The 17,473-nt window shown below is 40.0% G+C and overlaps 1 protein-coding gene across 4 annotated transcripts in view; it reads right to left on the bottom strand.

Annotated features, from left to right (window-relative positions):
• The window catches only part of SLC9A9 (solute carrier family 9 member A9), a 560,292-nt gene that overhangs the window by 359,184 nt on the left and 183,635 nt on the right, over window positions 1-17,473 (bottom strand). For all 4 annotated transcript variants that reach the window (XM_007188090.3, XM_057545832.1, XM_007188089.3 and 1 more), the window contains exon 6: window positions 8,989-9,094. In XM_007188090.3, the coding sequence (XP_007188152.2) occupies window positions 8,989-9,094 (106 nt within the window). The remainder of the gene's footprint in view (window positions 1-8,988; window positions 9,095-17,473) is intronic.

The raw sequence follows: 17,473 nt of genomic DNA on the forward strand, positions 1-17,473 counted from the left end.
AAGTCACTCTCTCCTACTTCGTAGTCATCTATCTGTGCAGTCATCTGTCTGTACTAGGAAAGAATGACACTAGCACTCAGAGGGAATCAGAGCCAAGAAAGAAAAAGAAAGAATAGACAACCACATTTGAATCCCTAAATCCTGGCATGCCCAGAGTCAGCCCAACTCATGTTAAATAGGCCAGTGAATTCTTTTTGCTTAAGCTAACTTGAATTGGGTTTCTGGCACTTACATCTGACTTACACACCAATAAATTAAAGTATAAATGGAATTGAGATAAGAAACCATCAATATGGATTTTTTTTTTTAATTTTAATTTATTTATTAAGTTTATTTATTTATTTTTTAGCTGTGTTGGGTCTTCATTGCTGCACGCGGGCTTTTCCCTAGTTGTGGCGAGCGGGGGCTACTCTTCATTGTGGTGCGCGGGCTTCTCATTGCGGTGGCTTCCCTGTTGTGGAACACGGGCTCTAGGCGTGCGGGCTTCAGTAGTTGTGGCTCGCGGGCTCTAGAGCGCAGGCTCAGTAGTTGTGGTGCACGGGTTTAGTTGCTCCACAGCATGTGGGATCTTCCCCGAACAGGGCTCGAACCGGTGTCCCCTACATTGGCAGGCAGATTTTTTTTTTTTTTTTTTTTGACAGGCCCTGAGAATAATTCCTTTTATTTATTTATTTATTTATTTATTTATTTATTTATTTATTTATTTATTTATTTATTTTTGGCTGTGTTGGGTCTTCGGTTCGTGCGAGGGCTTTCTCCAGTTGCGGCAAGCGGGGGCCACTCTTCATCGCAGTGCGGGGACCGCTCTTCATCACGGTGCGCGGGCCTTTCACTATCGCGGCCCCTCCCGTTGCGGGGCACAGGCTCCAGACGCGCAGGCTCAGTAGTTGTGGCTCACGGGCCCAGCCGCTCCACGGCATGTGGGATCTTCCCAGACCAGGGCTCGAACCCGTGTCCCCTGCATTAGCAGGCAGACTCTCAACCACTGCGCCACCAGGGAAGCCCAACAGATTTTTAACCACTGCGCCACCAGGGAAGTCCCAATATGGATTTCTTTTATTTATTTATTTTTGGTAGTTCAGTCTGTAGTGCGTGGTTTGACATGAAGCAAAGCAAGTTCTGAGTTCCTGAGAAGCAGTGAGTAAACATCAGATCTAATCTGAGAGGCAAGGGATTGGAGTCACAGGATAAAGTCAATGTCAATTCCCAGTAATCTGAACAGGGGCATTAAAAGATAGGGTAGGGGAGATGCCAGAGTCATAGCCAGGAAACAGGAACCAGGGATCAGGAATAAAGAAAAGCAAACAAGGCCGCAGCAGCAGGCAGGGGTGTGGGCAGCAAACACTGGGCGTTCTGAGTTATGCTGGAGGTCAGCTGAGCTTTGCCTCCCAGTAGCTTCTTAAAAGATGCCAGGACGCTGTCCCATTCCTGCTAGGTGGTGCCACCTGGTGTCCAAAAAATGAAGTTGGCATGGAATTGACTGTTAGGGCAAGGAGTCCTTAAGCAAAAAGGACCATAATTTTTTTTTTTTTCTAATTATGTATCCCAGCAGTATCTAGGCAGGCATCAAAATAAATGTATTTTATGCTGATTATCAGTTTCCAAGGCAAATATCAAAGTGACTTACCCTCAGAAAGATGTGTCAAGATATAAGAAATTTGTTTTTAAGTTAAGCAGATTCATGAGAAATATTATACTTTCCGGTGGTAATAACAGTTTTGGTTCATTCTCATCAAAAGGAGACATCTCCTTATCACCCTATGTTTACAGCTATGGGTAAAAATGGGAGAAGAAGTAGCGCTAGTGAGCATAACTAATAAGGCGTTTCATAGATTTAGAAGAAGCAGTATGAAGAATATTAAACATCCATCCTCTGGAATGGATTTTAATGAGAGGATTAGTAAGATGTCCCCACCTGTGTTTGAAAGGTTGAGAAACTTCCAGATAATTAGCTGCATGTCATGGCAGATGGAGTAAAGTATATCTTTCGTTCAAGGAGCTTGTAATCTACTTAGAGATGATGGTACCAAGAGAAATAATAGATTTCCTTAATGATATATGTTTAGAGCCAATCCCATAATTCATAGAGCAAGTTTTTGTTGCACATATTAAATCTTGCTTTAGCTACCGTTTGCCTCTTTCGGTGAAGAACTGTTGAGAGTAGGGATGAGTGACTGTGCCCTTCCATCTACATTACCAACGCTCGGCATAGAGTCGGGCACATGCAGGTCCTCAGTACATTTTTGTCAAATTGCTGGATGACATCTCAAGGTTCCTGATAGTCGCATGGTACTTGGAGTCTCACAGCCATCCCATTCATTTCCATGTTAAATTTCCCTTAAGATGCATGGACTATAAGAAATGTGGTCTTTCAAAATGTCACTCACTCTTAAGTACCAAGCATTCACCAGTATCACACTTGAAATGACATTTTCTAGTAAGAGCCTCTAAGCAGCGTAACACTCTTATTTAAAAAGAGAGAATGGTGTCCATTTCTCCATCTCTTTCAATAATCTGTATTAAATTTCCTTGTAAGGATTTGCTTGACAGAAAATAAAGGCACCTAGTATGTATTTATTATCATCCAAGAGCCAGCTGTTTAATGAGGTTCTTATTTTATCTCTAAGAAAATCTGGAGCCATTTGTATACTGTGGAATTACTTTACAAGAAGATGTTTCAGTACAGTACTGGCAATATTTCAGTTTTGCAGATAAATGGCTGAGAACAAATCATCATCCTCTTTCTTCTCTTTCATGGGTAGAAAAAAATTTCAAACTTAAACCTCTGTAGAATCTGCATTTAAATGAAGATTGCCAATTATCAAGTATGTTAACGGGGGATTCTTTGGACCAGAGTCGATCATAAGTAGTTTAATCTATTTCCAATACATATATACAAGCAAACAGGAGAAAATAAAAATCACCTATGATCCCACCTAACGCTCTGATTTTGTATATAAATAATAATGTGTTCTAATTATATACCCACATGCATACACACACATGAATTTGGCTGTGATTTGTTTTTTAACCAAAATAGATCTTAGAGTATACACCATTTAAAATTTTTCCTATTTTCTTAAAAGATATATTGTGAATATCTTTTAACATCAACACTCTTTTTCTATCATTTTTCAAATGTCTGCATAGGATTTCATGATCTTAATATATTGTAACTTACTCAACCAACTAGTAACTTATGTACAACTTTTTGTTCAAATCAATGCATTCATCTTCATGGAGAAATTTCTGTGCATGCCCTTAACTGCTTCTTAGGATAAATTTCCAGAAATAAAATAAATGGATGAAAGGATTCACAAAATCTAATGACTGTAAATATCACCAAATTGCCTCTGTAAAATTTCTATCACTTTTCTCTTTTTGCTCAGTAATGTGGGAGGGTTCCCATTTCCCCAAACTCCAATTTGCCCCAAGTTATGATTGTTCTTTTTTGAGTTCTGAAAATTTGAAGATTCGCTAGGCAAAAAATGATATGTAATTTGTTTTATTACTAGTGAAGGCGATCTTATTTAGTGGAGCATCAGCCATTTTTGTTTCTTCTCTTGTTCATTATTTATATCCTTTGTCCATTTTTCTATTATGCTTCCCTTTTCTTTACTGGTCTTTTATAACAGAAGTAATATCAGCAGCAAGTATCTAATGTTTATTGAGTGTTATGAGCCAGGCCCTGTTCCAGGAGCTTTATGTTTAATCTCACCCAACGAGATAAGTGCTGTTACCACCCCTATTTTATAAATGACACATCTGGTGCACAGAAAGTAATTTGCCTCAGGTAACATAACTAATATACATTTGGTATATTAAAAAGATTAACAATCATTATATATATTATAAAGACTATTAACATTAACAATCATTATATATATTATAAAGACTATTAACCTATCAATATGTGTGTTGAAACTGCTTTCCTTGGTTTATCCTTTGTCATTTAATTTTATTTGTAGTGAATTTTGCCTGCTAGGATTGCTTGACTCTATTCTCATCAAATAAATTGGATTTTATTTTGATATTTGATCACCTGAAGAATGTTTTATATAAATATAATTCAAACACATACAAGCATTCAGACAGTATGAAAGGACACAAAGAGTTAAATTATCTTTTCCCCCTTTGTCATGGTCCTACAATAGCAAAATTATCTCCTTTTAACCATTTATGGTTTTATTTCTTCCGATGGCTGCCCCATGACTCTAAATAATATGTATATGCTTCCATTTATTGATTTATCAACTCCACACATATATATTGATTTCTTACTGTGAGAGATGTGACATTTTAGGTAACTTAGCCCTGCCTTTCTCTCTCTCCTCCTCCAATTACCTTCCACAAGTAATGTCAATTTTGGTTGTGAGTACCTGTATAACTTTAAGTAATATACTTCAACCTCTAGTTCTTTAGACAGTGTACCTTAACTAAGTGGTTCATTCCTAATGGGGGAAATCACATGTAAAAATGGTTATTCTCTCTATTCCTTGGATCATAAAATGCCATATTTATGAAGGAATACTTCACTAGAAGCAGGTCTATCTTTAGTCATAACAATGAAACCAGAGAGATCTGTGTAAGTACAATGAAAGATATTGATATACGTGACTATATAAATTATAAGTATATACATTTATAAGCATAGATTATGTAGATTATACAGATTATAGAGCCTTTCCAAATATATTGCTTTATTTACTGCCCAGAATAATTTTGTAACGTACACAGAACTATTCTTACATATTATAGGTAAGGAAACAAGCATGAAGAGTTTATGGCCATATGAAGTCGCTGTTGTGGTCTTTTAGGTTTTGTTTTGTTTTGTTTTGGTTCTGACCAGCGTCCACTTTTCCTTTCTTGTGGCAGTATTACTCTGAGCAAGAATCCCACCTTTCCCCAGTCTCAGTTCATGTGCTTCCAAGTAAAACCAATTACTGCCCTGAATTTATGAACAATGTGACTTAGACCTGAGACAGTAAATGAAGCACATTTCCCTGGCCACAAGTGGGTCTGGAATGGCATCAGAATCTATAAGGTGTACTAAGATTTATGTTGGGAATAATGGGATAAAGATTCTTGCTCTACCCTCCTGAAGAAAGATGCAGCTCTGGGACTCGCTGACAGCTATCTAGTGACCGGGTGAGGGAGATAACCCTGAAGAAGCTGAGTGAGGTGAGAGTTCAGCTCATTTCGCTGGATCTTTTCCTGAGCCATTTCTACTCCTGCTGTTCAGTTACATCAGCCAACACAGACTCCCCTTGTGTTTACTCCAGTTTGGGTTGATTTCATGTCAACTGTAATAATTGTACAGTTAATTCGTGACAATCCTGACACCACCACTTTTGACTTAAACCTAGGGCTCTTTCTACCCTACCATGGTGCCTCTGAAAGTAATGTCTTTGTTCAGGATTCAAAAACACACACCTTTCAAGATGTCTTCATTATATCTTTTGCCTTCCTTCACAGTCTATTACACAATCTTTAGAAATGCAAATCCATCACATGGAATTCATTCATGAGCCAATACGCATACGTATTTCGGTATGACATTCCCTATATACTTGAAATAATAGCATGGATCAGAGAAAAGTTAATTTCAGAACTTTTTTGTTAAGTAAAGTTACTTTTATCTTAAGATAATTCTGGATCATTTTAAGCGTTAGGGACACCACCCACCACGTGCCGCTGTGTACAAGAGTTGTGGTCATCTAATTCAATTATAAATTAGCTGTCTGAAATTCAGAGCACATTTAACCTAAGAAAAAGTATTATAATTAGTTACTCGCTTCTTAGATTAGCACAGAAAAGCTGATTTAATCTGAAATGTGGCTAAATTACTTTGTATTTGAATGAGAAATACTAGAGCACATTACTGTCAAAAAACTAACAATAAAACTTTTTTAAATACTAAGAGGATGGTTCTTAAGCAAGGAGATTTGCTTGTAGAAGATGGAAAGACAAATGAAAGTGTGTGGCTATTCCAAAGAGGCTCTGGAGTCACTGCCAAGGCCATAGTGACTGATGATTTAGGTCATTTACTGTACTTGATTTCACATCAAAATGTGTCTTTTCCTTTCCATGGTACAATAAAAACTCTACCTCTATTCTTGAACTTCAAAACCACACAAAGATGGAACTGAGAAAGGGAAAATACAAAGGAGGTTCTCATTTGCTCTTTTAATATACGTTTCAAGTGCAAAGTCTCCATCTTCAGAAAGTTACTCTCTAGAAAAGCAAATATACGTGTAAACCCAAGATTGCATGGCCGAGCTGGCAAGGAATCGATGGAGGCGCATACAGAGGTGGAGGAGGGACTTAGCATGTGGGCTAGTGGTTCCCAAAGGCAGAGACTGAGGTACATGGTAAAAGACTTGATGGGGCAGAAGCAGGAGCTGGGAAGAGAGAGCTTTGCGCCTGTGAAGAGAGGCATGAGGCTACAAGCCAGAGAGATGTGTCTGGCTACTCTGCGAAGTTAGAGTGAAGGAAGGGAAAAATGGAGAGACAAATGTTTGAACTCCTGGTCTGAAAGTCAGGGAAAACTGTTAAATAGGGTTCTTCCATGGGAACTAGAAGATAGTTGGAAGAGAGAGGGTGGGGATGCAGCATTAAAGGAGAGGGAATGTGTGTGTAAGTAGATGTATAAAAAGAGATTGTCACATCGCACAGGGAGATCAGCTCGGTGCTTTGTGACCACCTAGAGGGGTGGGATAGGGAGGGCGGGAGGGAGACGTAAGAGGGAGGAAATATGGGGATGTATGTATATGCATAGCTGATTCACTTTGTTATACAGCAGAAGCTAACACAACAATGTAAAGCAATTATACTCCAATAAAGATGTTAAAAAAAAAAGAGATTGTCATACGTGCTGTAAACTAAGTTTAAGAAGCAAGTGAGAAAAGTGAAGAGTAAAACACATGGAGGATTGTGTAAGGTGAAAGAAGAAGTGGTCAACAGACGGCACAGGCGGACAGAGAGTCTAGACCCAGGGTAACCTAGTTACAGGAGGCCCTCCGTATCCGCGGGTTCCTCATCGAACAATCCGAGGTTAGTTAGTTGACTCAGCAGACATGGAGCCCACGGATAGAGAGGGCTGACTGTACTATGCCATTTCATATAAGGGACTTGAGCACCTGTGGATTTTGGTATCCACAGGGGGCCTGGAACCCATTCCCTGTGGAGACAGAGGGACAGCTGTACATTAACGCTAAGTAGAGCTGCTGGAAGAGGCTGGTGGAGTCCAAATGCACCAGGTGGAAGAACGAGCTTGCAGGTGTGAATGTGTGGAACTTTCCGTGTCAAGTATTCCTAATTTAGAATTATCTTTATTTTAATGTTGAAACTCACTGGAGTCACTCTGCACAATACCTGAAATGCCAAAGCTGGGAAGCACAAGATTTCAGCTAGACTGGCAAGTGTCTGGTGCCTAGAAAGGAAAGGACCTTGCCATGGTGGGAAACACATTTTCTTAAGACATGCAACGCACGGGTAGGGGAGTAGAAAAGGCGCTACCAGTAATAACCACATACTGACCTGAGGAGATCGTAAATGGACTGTTTCAAATGCCCCCCAGGCTTGTGCTCAACAGTGTCAACATTCATCCTTGGAGTCTGCATTTTTAATGGAAAACTACTGTGCATGGTAGTGCTGAAAGTAGGAAGGCCAAACCTTTCCTTGGCTGTAGCTGCATGATTCTTTCCCAAGGCTCATTTGTGCTTTAGTCGTTTTGCTTTGCTTGGCCTTTTTACAACATGGCAGCTCAGGAAGAGAAGATGAGGGACTCAGCAGATTTTTAAAAATTTTTCCTCCAAATGTTCCTTTAATACTAGTATATCTTGGACAAAGATCCCTGATGTTTTAATTAATTGTTCTTGGTGTTTCTTTAAAAGCATCCTTTGGCATTTGTGAATCTGCCATGGCTTTTGCTCTTAATTTGCACTCACTGGTATTTTCCTTTAATGCAGGAGAGGCACTTCTCAGTAGCCAGGTGAAATATAAGTCTTTTTGGAGACTCTTTCTTGAAAGTTGCTGAATTCAGTGGTAACATTGGGGTGGCAGCCTTAAGAAAGGTCAGCTGGCAGAAAAAAAGAATAGTGCGGCTCTGTTGCTTCTTACTCCCCTCTGGGCGATCTGACTTTTAAAAATCCTTTGTTACTTTGCGATACATTTTCAAATGCATTTGAAGTAATTAACACCCTGAATTGAATCTTGTTGTCACATTTAATTATTAGATAGCTACCTTCCTTTAGGGTATTTGACTGTTGCCCAAAATGTTGGTCTTAAGCTAAAACCAAGAAGAGACCTCTGACATAGTGAAAGCCACCAAAGTGTCACTTATTAAATATAAATGGTAAGCATCTAAAGGGGAGGTGAAGAAAGAGCACTAGTTCTCATCTGGAAAAGAAAATTCTTCCAGGATGAAGGGAAAATTACATTAACTCTTAGCGGACGAAGCTCCATCATTTTTACTTGTCACGTGATGATTTTAAAATGTGTGTGTTCCTATACCGTGTTACATTTGCACTGATAAATAAAGAATATCCCGACTCTCAACTTCTATCTCCAATTTGCCAAAATTAGTATAAATACAACGGTTTCTATTAGTCTATTGTCTGGAAAGTGACATAAGGAAAAAAATTAAATGATATTGATTTGAAATGAAGAAAGCTTATTTATGTGCATTTTAGGAAGCCTAAGTGAATCAGCTAAATACATATACTGAGAAAAAAAATGTTACCCTTTGAGTAGTATCTTGTAATAAGCTGGAAACATGAAGTTTATTAATGGTGTTAGAAATTAAGTGGCTAATGAAATGTTCCTATTCTTGGACCTCTTCTGTGATAATAATTCCTTAAAAGTTAGAAATTGACTGTATCTCTATGACATAACAGAGAAGATACTATTAAAGCCACTAGGAATTATCACCAAGTAGAAGCACATTTTACACGGTCAAAGAAGCACAGGCCAAGTTCTGGTACTTACTATGTAAGGACTATGGCAACTGCATCATTCAACACACTCTCCCCAAACAAGAGTGTGTACAGGTCGGGGTCGACATGCAGTTCATGGAAAATGGCCAACACCGTCACTAGGGAAGACACACAGATAAGCAGAGTTAGCTGGGACGTAGCCATGGACTTGTCCTTGGTTGTGGTCACCTGTATAAAGCACTCATTAAATGTTCATCTTCTCAAATCCATCACTATACACGCACCGAACCTTTAATCAAAAAACAATCTGACTGTTCACTCCCCTGCTTAGAGATTTCTCTGGGCTCCCCACTGCTTACAGAGAAAGTCTGAGCTCCTTGGTACAAGTCTTCTATAATCTTCACACTCTTCACCTTCCAGCATCTCTGTCTGCACCACTCCCACCCCGCAACCACCCTTGGCTGCCTCCCTCAAGCCACAAGGAACTTGCCATAATTTCCCAAACATGTGTCATTTTTTAATTACCTTGGCATTTTGATTCACTTTACTAGAGCAGCTATTTGTTTCCCATCCAAGCGCCACTGTTCCCCTCCTTCCTTAAATATGTAAACACAGACACACACCCATGCACACACACACACACTTCTCGCTCCAAAAAAACCCAAACCAAAACAAAACAAAAAACCTTTATTCAATCTTTGAAAGCCTTTCAAATTTCCCCTCCACCCCCCTGATCCCTCAGCAAAGACCTGGGTCACTCCTTTTTGATCCCAGAATTTGGGATCGCAGAACATATCACAGAAGAGACTGTGAGCTCTTGGCAAACGCTCAATGAATGTTTGATGCGTGAACGACTAAGTGAATGAATGAATGAATGTTGTTGCAGCGACTTAGTCCTGTGAAGGGAGAGGTAGTTGGCACCTGGCTCTCATTCTCTCGAGATCACACTCATCTATAAAGATGGACTCAATGCTCCTAAAAGCAAGACCTGAGGATTCATTTTTGGCAGTCTGCTGCATGGCTACTATATACCTCATGTCTGTATGGAGGCTTTGGGAGTACACCAGGCAGTAAATAATCACACACTGATTAGCTGTGGCCATCAAAACTATTCAGTGTCTTGATACTTGAAACAGTCATGCAAAGTGTGAACAGTAATCATTAGGAAAATGATCCATTGAGTTGACTGCCAAAGGGGAAAAGAGGATGGTTGAAAATGACACTGATGGTAAATTTTTAAGGCAGGGTGGGCATTTTCATTTCTGCTCTTTCTTTTCCTATTTCATGGGCCGTGAGGTTAGCAACTGTGTTGTATAAAAGAGTGCTGGGGGGAGAAAAAGCTGAGTTGGACTCTTTTGTAAGTAGAATCAAGAAGTTTGGCGCTTGTCCTGCCATAATGGAAGGGTTTTAGTCAGATGGTGACACAACCCAATTTAACCTTTGGAAATTAAGTTCAGGCAGCAGGGCAGAGGGCAGAATGGACATGTGGCTAGAAGCTTTCCCAAATGTTCTGGCAAGAGATGAGTTGTACCAAGACAGGAAGAGTCCTAGATTCAGTCTCCTAAACTCTTTCACATCCTGCTCTGCCCTGAACATCCACCACCCTGGGTTCTCATAGGTCAATGACCACCGTGCTTTGTACTTTACTTACTCGTTGGCTCTCATCTTCCCTCTGTGTCACTAGCCCTTAGCACGGTGCTAGAATATAGCAAGCCTTTAGTGAGTGAATGAATAAAAGATAATGTCAGGGAGGATACAGCAGAGGTGACAATACCCGCAAGATATTTGGGATGGAGAATTGGTGGGTCTTGGTGCTTGAGAGACAGCAAGGAGTGATCTTGGTTTCAAGCCTGGGCAGTTGGTAGATGGGCTGCATAAGAGAAATTAGTTTGTAGACAGGGGCATTTTGTAAGTTTGGTTTTTGACATGTTGACTTAAATAGCCAGGTAGAATTTCCAATGGAAATTTCAATAAGAAAGCTGGAAATAAAAGGCTGTAAGCTGAGTTGGACAGAGTTAAAGCAGAAGAAAGATTTTAAGTGTTATAAGCATGTAGATGGAACATAAAGCCACAGGAGTGGCTGAGATTGCCTGGGCAAAGTATATAGAAAGAGAAGAGAGTTCATGAGAGATCCTTGGGGAACACTTACAGCTAAGGGGTACGTGGAGAAAAAGAAGCATGAAATATATGCGTGGGATATTTGCCAAACCTGACCCTAAGCATGAACAAGTTGGCTGAAAACCATATTCATCATGCAAAGAGTTTTATTTACTAAAAATTATCCTAGGGAAAGGAGTATTGAATTCAACAACTAGCTTTGAGGTAAAGAGACAACAGATATAAAATGTCATGAATTGGCATGACAATTAGCTGGCTCCCATTTTACTAGGCATAGAGTCAAATTCATTATTCCAGCTGAGTAGATCCTTAATCACGATAGGCAGAATGGCAGAGATGTCCTCTCTACTAGCATGTAGCTGTTCACATTTCCCACCACTCTTAGCCTTTGCAGGCGGTCGTAGGAGGGGCTAACAATTACCTCTGCTAAGTAACCTCTGCCTCCTGCTAGGATAGTCAAGACCCTGCATCTAATCAAAACAAAGAGACTTCCATTGGGGGTTTTAATTAGCAACATTTTCCTTTTGCTAGGATTTTGTGGAATAAAAATAATTTTTAAATTAGAAAATTCTATCATGGAAGCTCTATTGAACACTGGCTGTTGTTTTATTGTGATTGTTGATTTTCCAAGCTTTGAAGATGACTTGCAGCTTGTCTGCACTCCCAGACACACAGGTTTCCTGGGCTCACGAATAGGGATGCAAGGCCCAGGGTTTCTTTCCCCACGTCCCCAGTTACGAAGTCCACCCTGGGCTGGGATGGACTCTGCACCTTTCCAGTGAGAGGTCTGGGCCTTAGGAGGGAAATGTTTTTAGTTGAATATCCAGTTTTGTTCAAAACTGTTCTGACATTCCCACAATTCCTTTTGCACAAAGAACTGAACTCCACTTCATAAACGTTATCCCACACAAGAGAGAAAGCTATTACTTTGTGCATTCCTATTTACCCTGTGAAGAAATGGAACGGCTTGGAAATAGAGCCAGGCAGTGTGTCCTACAAGAGGGAGTATTTGCTGGGACCACAAATAAGTTGAATAGGTGAGTCAGGAAATTAGCCGCCCACTCTCGCTGCTAAGCTTAGAGCTTTTAAAAAACACATTTAATTAGCTCACTGGCAGGGCTCAATCTCACACACAATGTCCAAGACTCTGTGGCACCTTCCCAGGAGAGAAGCTCTTGGAACAGCTGTGGACATGCTCACACCAGCTCTGCCCACGCGTTGCTGGGTTTGTAAGGACAACCTAGGTCCGAGGCTGGGCTGAAAAGCAATGCCTAGTTAGATGAGCCTTCTTGTGACCCTATGAGGAGAACATTCTAGACCCCATGTGGATAAGAAGGGAAGAAGACACAATCCAATTTCTTAAGCCTCTGATTTTATCAGGGGATTTAGTCATATTTGCCTTTGTCATGCTGTGGTTGTACTCATCGCTTAGTGGTGGGTTGAAAGCTCCGCTTGGGGCTCGGGGCCCCTCCCCAACACATCCTCTTTCTACTTGACTTTTTAGCTGGAGAAATATCCGCTTTGTCTCCCAAATTGGTAGTAAGGAATGCAAGCATACATAACTTTATGCTCAAACACACATATACACATACACACAAACACACACAACTACCCCCAGGTAAGAGCAGTGGATGGTTGAGAAATGCCACTGACTCACTGGAGATATCTGAGAAAATAGTTTCAGCAATCAAACAGCGAGGGGTCTTGGGGGAATGAATGAGGCGGTGGTGTGGATGGCACTTCTGAGAAGCTGGTGATAAAGGGAAGCCCATGGAGCAGAAAGCCAAGCGAGGCTTTCTCTTCCATTTCTAAATCACAGATTGAGAAGAATAAGCGGAAAGAGAAGTTGAAGAGGGAGGAAAAAGAGGGGAACCCCTTTAAAGCACTGAAACTATTTTCTCATCTCAAATGTAATAACCATACCTGGAGATAAAAATTCAGATAATGACTGGCTGACCCCATCAGTACCTCAATGTGCTGACTCTTAAATGATGTTTTGCTTTTTTTTTTTTACTGCTAGCTTTTGAACTGACCTCTTTCTTAATGCTCTTTCAGTCATTTTTAAGTCTTTAGGGTGATTTAGTGACAGTCCCTTCCCTAGAATCTCCATTAGCAGCTCTCTGACCCATATTTTCTTGGTGTTTTACAAGGAATTTAAATTTCAAATGATATGGGTCTATGGACAACATCACACAATAGTTCCTACCCCTGTTGCTCTAAGTCATCACTGAGCCTTGTCAAAATGCTGGCTTTCCCTGGAGAGTGCTCTCTGCGGTTTTCTGTGCAAATCAGTGTGTATGACACTTGTCCCTGACACATGGAGAATCAAAAATGTCTCTGGCTTGTGCAGCTGAACCATGTCAGGCCTGACAGGTGGAGAACCCTGGTAGTCTCAAAAATAAGGTAGCATTTTTGCATTTCCACAAGTGATTATTGGGAAAATGTGGGATTTTTTTTTTACTCCTGTAATTCCTACAGAAGAAATTCTCCTGTAACTCTTCCCACTTTTCTGAAATACTACACAGAGTGAGATTTCAAGGAGAGGCTTCCAAAAAAGCTGAGGCATCCTAGGCTCGAATACTGGAATTATTTTGAGCCTAAACCTTCTCACTGAAGCCTTGGCAGCAGAATCAGTGCATGTACTGGTTTTGCCAGTCAAGCTTTGCTAATCATATCCTAGAATTACAACTAGAAAACCTAACCCTTCTGAAATAAGTCAGAGAAACTATGCCAGATCTAGAAAGCTAACCACTAGATTTACTTCTTTGAGGTTATTCTAAATCAGAAGTTACACAAATCATCATGGATGATTTAACCCTAAAACACTGCAATTTTATTTTGGCCATCAATATGATATGTTATTTTGGTACCAAGTTAGTAGTGAAGAAAATACCATATGCAAGCACACTATTGCAGCCGTCTTCACCAGGGATTCTTGGGAGAAACAAGCCCTAATGCCCCAAGGCAATGGTTTCAAAGTATGGTCTAGGGTCCTTTGGGAGTTCCTGAGACCTATCCAGGAAGATCCCCAAGGTCAAAACCATTTTCAGAATAATATGACAATGTCACTTGAGTTTTTCATTCTTATTATGTCATCTGTGTACGGTGGAAATTTCCAGAAGCTGTATGATGTGTGCGAGTGCAATTGAATGCAGAAACAGATGTGAGAATCCAGCTGTCTTCTACTACACCACACATTAAGGAGATTCGAAAAGATGTAAAACAATGTCACTCTTCTCAGTAAATTTTTTTGTTTTGGAAATAAATTTATTTTTATAAAAATATGTCATTTAGCTTATAAGTGGTTTATGATGGCTATTTTAAATAGATCAATGAAAATATGTTAAAAAAATTTAAAGTTCTAACATGGCAAGAATTGATAGATGTAACACCCATAAACAAAAAGCTCCTTGAGGTCTTTCCTAATTTTGAAGACCTGTAAAGTGGTTGTGACACCAAAAAGCTTGAGAACCATTGTCCAAAGGCATTTGTTGTATGTAATGAATTAATTTACATCCTATGCCGCCAGAATGATACTGGCTAAGCATCATCTTTGAGAGAAATGAGAAAATAGTTGCTCAAATCATTTTCTGTAGAATTTAACTCTCTTGTTGGATTCCTGTTGAGAAAGCCTTCCTAGATCTTAATATCTTTTGCCACACTATAACCAGCTGATTCTTCTGGCGTATATGTAGAGGATTTCTAAAACTCCCACATGAGGAAAATTATTCTTTTCATATTAATTCCACTTGCACATTTCTGGAATCACAGTTCTGTCATGAGTGTTTCTGTTTGTTTAAGTCCGTTTTTGGAATGTAAGTGCTTTGTGGACAGAGATTATTTCTTCAATATATGAATAATAAAAACACTGACAATCATACGTCCTTTCCTTGACTTCAAACATGGCTGAATGTTGTTCCAGAATAATCTACTTCCTCTTTTGCTTTAAAACCAGGAGTACAGTCCTTAGCAGTTACTGAGAATATAAAAAGGTAATCAGAAGATCACAAGGTTTGGTATTAAGAAAAAAAAAAAGATATTTAAAGATTAGGAAGGGAGAAACCTGAGAATAAATACAGGGGTCGGGGAGATGTTTCCCAGATTCCGTATTTGGGAACTTATGGGCTGAAATCTGTTGGCACTTAAGCTGGTGCTTTAAAATTTTTCCCAAAGGTACCTGCAACAGAAATATTCTAAATTTATCATTAGCACAGAACATAAACATTTAAAATAAGACCCAGTTTTCTCACCAGTGGGGTTTAATGAGCCATGGTGCAGTTTAATGGGGAATCTTTGCAGTATGCTCAATATCTGAGTGAAGATGACTCACCCTGTCATCAACAAGCGTTCTCCAATCAGGATTACGACAAGCATTTTGCCATTTTAAAAATGAACACAGTAGGCAAGGGTTTGCCTACAAATCATGAAATAAATTCAGAGAAAAGCTCAGTGGAGCCATAAAGCAGACAAAGCTTGGATGGGTCATCAATGGAAGGTAAAAATATCACTGACCCATTAAATGTAACAATTGTAGGAAAAAAGATGGTAGTGTTAGTCATGATCATAATATAAGTGGGTTTCACAAATAAATTTTTCTCTTGCTACAAAAAGATATGAAACAAGCAGGTATCTTATACCATCATTGCCCAATCTGTGGATCAAGACCCTGAGGGACGTTACAGAAAGGTTTCAATTAGAGGGTGCATATTCCTGCTTTCTAAGCAGTTTAGACAAGCTGCTAAGGGTGAACAAGAGTAATATTGAGAAGAGTCCACACTGGGCGTGTGTGAGAGAGAGGGGAAAAGGGACAGGAGGAGAGGGATCATACCATGTGTCCAATCATTCATGCCATCACTCTGTGAGGTAGGCTGGATAATGCCTGCCCCTGCCCCCACCACCAAAGATGTCCATGCACTAACCCCTGGAACCTGTGCATATATAACCTTACATGGCAAAAGGGACTTTGCAGATGTAATTAAGGTTCCCTTAAAATGGGCAGATTATGTTGGATTATTCGGGTGGGTCCAACCTAATCACACAGGCTCTTAAAAGCAGAGAAATTTCTTTGCCTGGTCAGAGATGCAGTTGAAGGCAAGGCAGAAGAGAGACTGAAAAAAAGAGGGAGTCAGGAAGATTCCAAGTGTGAGAAGGATTCAACATTCCATTGCTAACTCTGAGATGTAGGGACTCACTTGCAAGGGCCAGAGGGAGATCTCTAGAAGCCAAGGTATTCCCAGCTTTCAGCCAGCAAGGAAACAGGAACCTCAGTCCTATAACTGCAAGGAACTGGATTCTGCCAACAAACAGAATGACCCTGGGAGAGGATTCTTCCTAGAGCTTCCCTGTAAGAGCCCAACTAGCCAACACCTTGATTTTGGCCTTGTGAAACCTGGAGTAGAGACCTCAGTTGAGCCGACCTGGACTACTGACCTATAGAACTGTAAAATAATAAATTTGTGTTGTCTTAAGCTGCAACATTCCTGGTAATTTGTTATAGCAGCCCTAGCAAATGAATACACTCTGCTACCCTCTCACCATAGGAACTACAAAATGGCTAAACTTCCAGGCATTTGACTTTTCAATATATGAGTTACTGAGTGGGGATGTAGCTAGAATGGCCCTTCAGTCCTCCCTGCCCCTACCCCACCACGGGTAGAAAAGAAGTCACTTAGACAAATCTTTTAGCTCATGCTTAGCAAGGGAAAACCTGGACCGATGAGAAGGCTGTGGGTTTGAAAATATTTGTGCGCATGGGGCCCTCTGTGCTAATTAATTATCCGTGTGAGTCACCCTTGGTACGATCATCACACACAACAGATCACTCATTTACTCAGAATGTATTACTTTATAGCTCATCAGATTACTTTATTTTCCGCTGTTTATTTTATATGACCTACACTGTGAAGAATTGGTGCTGAAGTGGGAATGATGACTTCCAAACCAGGGTGGAAAGTTAGCACAACTGGGTAAGCCAAGTCTAAAGCGAGCAAGCCAAAAGTCATAAATCAGCTCTCAGGATAATTTTTATTTTTTTTCTTTGAACTTTGTTTTGTATTTTATAAATTTTTTAAAATAAGCATGCATTATTATCTTTACTTTTCATTTCGTGGCCATTTTTATTTTTCTTCTTTGAACTTTGTTTTGCATTTTATAAATTTTTTACAATAAGCATGCACTATTTTTAGAATAAGAAAGGTAAAAACCATCTTAAAAACTGGCCAAACTTAATAAGGAGATACAGCGTGCAACTCGGAGTCTCTTCCCACGGCCCAGGATGCCATATGTGAGGACCCCTCCCCTCCTCCCTTTCTCTCAGAACTTCCTCCCTGGGCTTCCAGACTGTTGAGCCCTCTATGTGACATGACACTGTGGACACTTCTTGTCTCTCCAAGTGCTCTCCTTTGTGTTGGGGATACAAG

This window comes from Balaenoptera acutorostrata, chromosome 4 (assembly GCF_949987535.1).
Source record: "Balaenoptera acutorostrata chromosome 4, mBalAcu1.1, whole genome shotgun sequence".
NCBI classification, from domain to species: Eukaryota; Metazoa; Chordata; class Mammalia; order Artiodactyla; family Balaenopteridae; genus Balaenoptera; species Balaenoptera acutorostrata.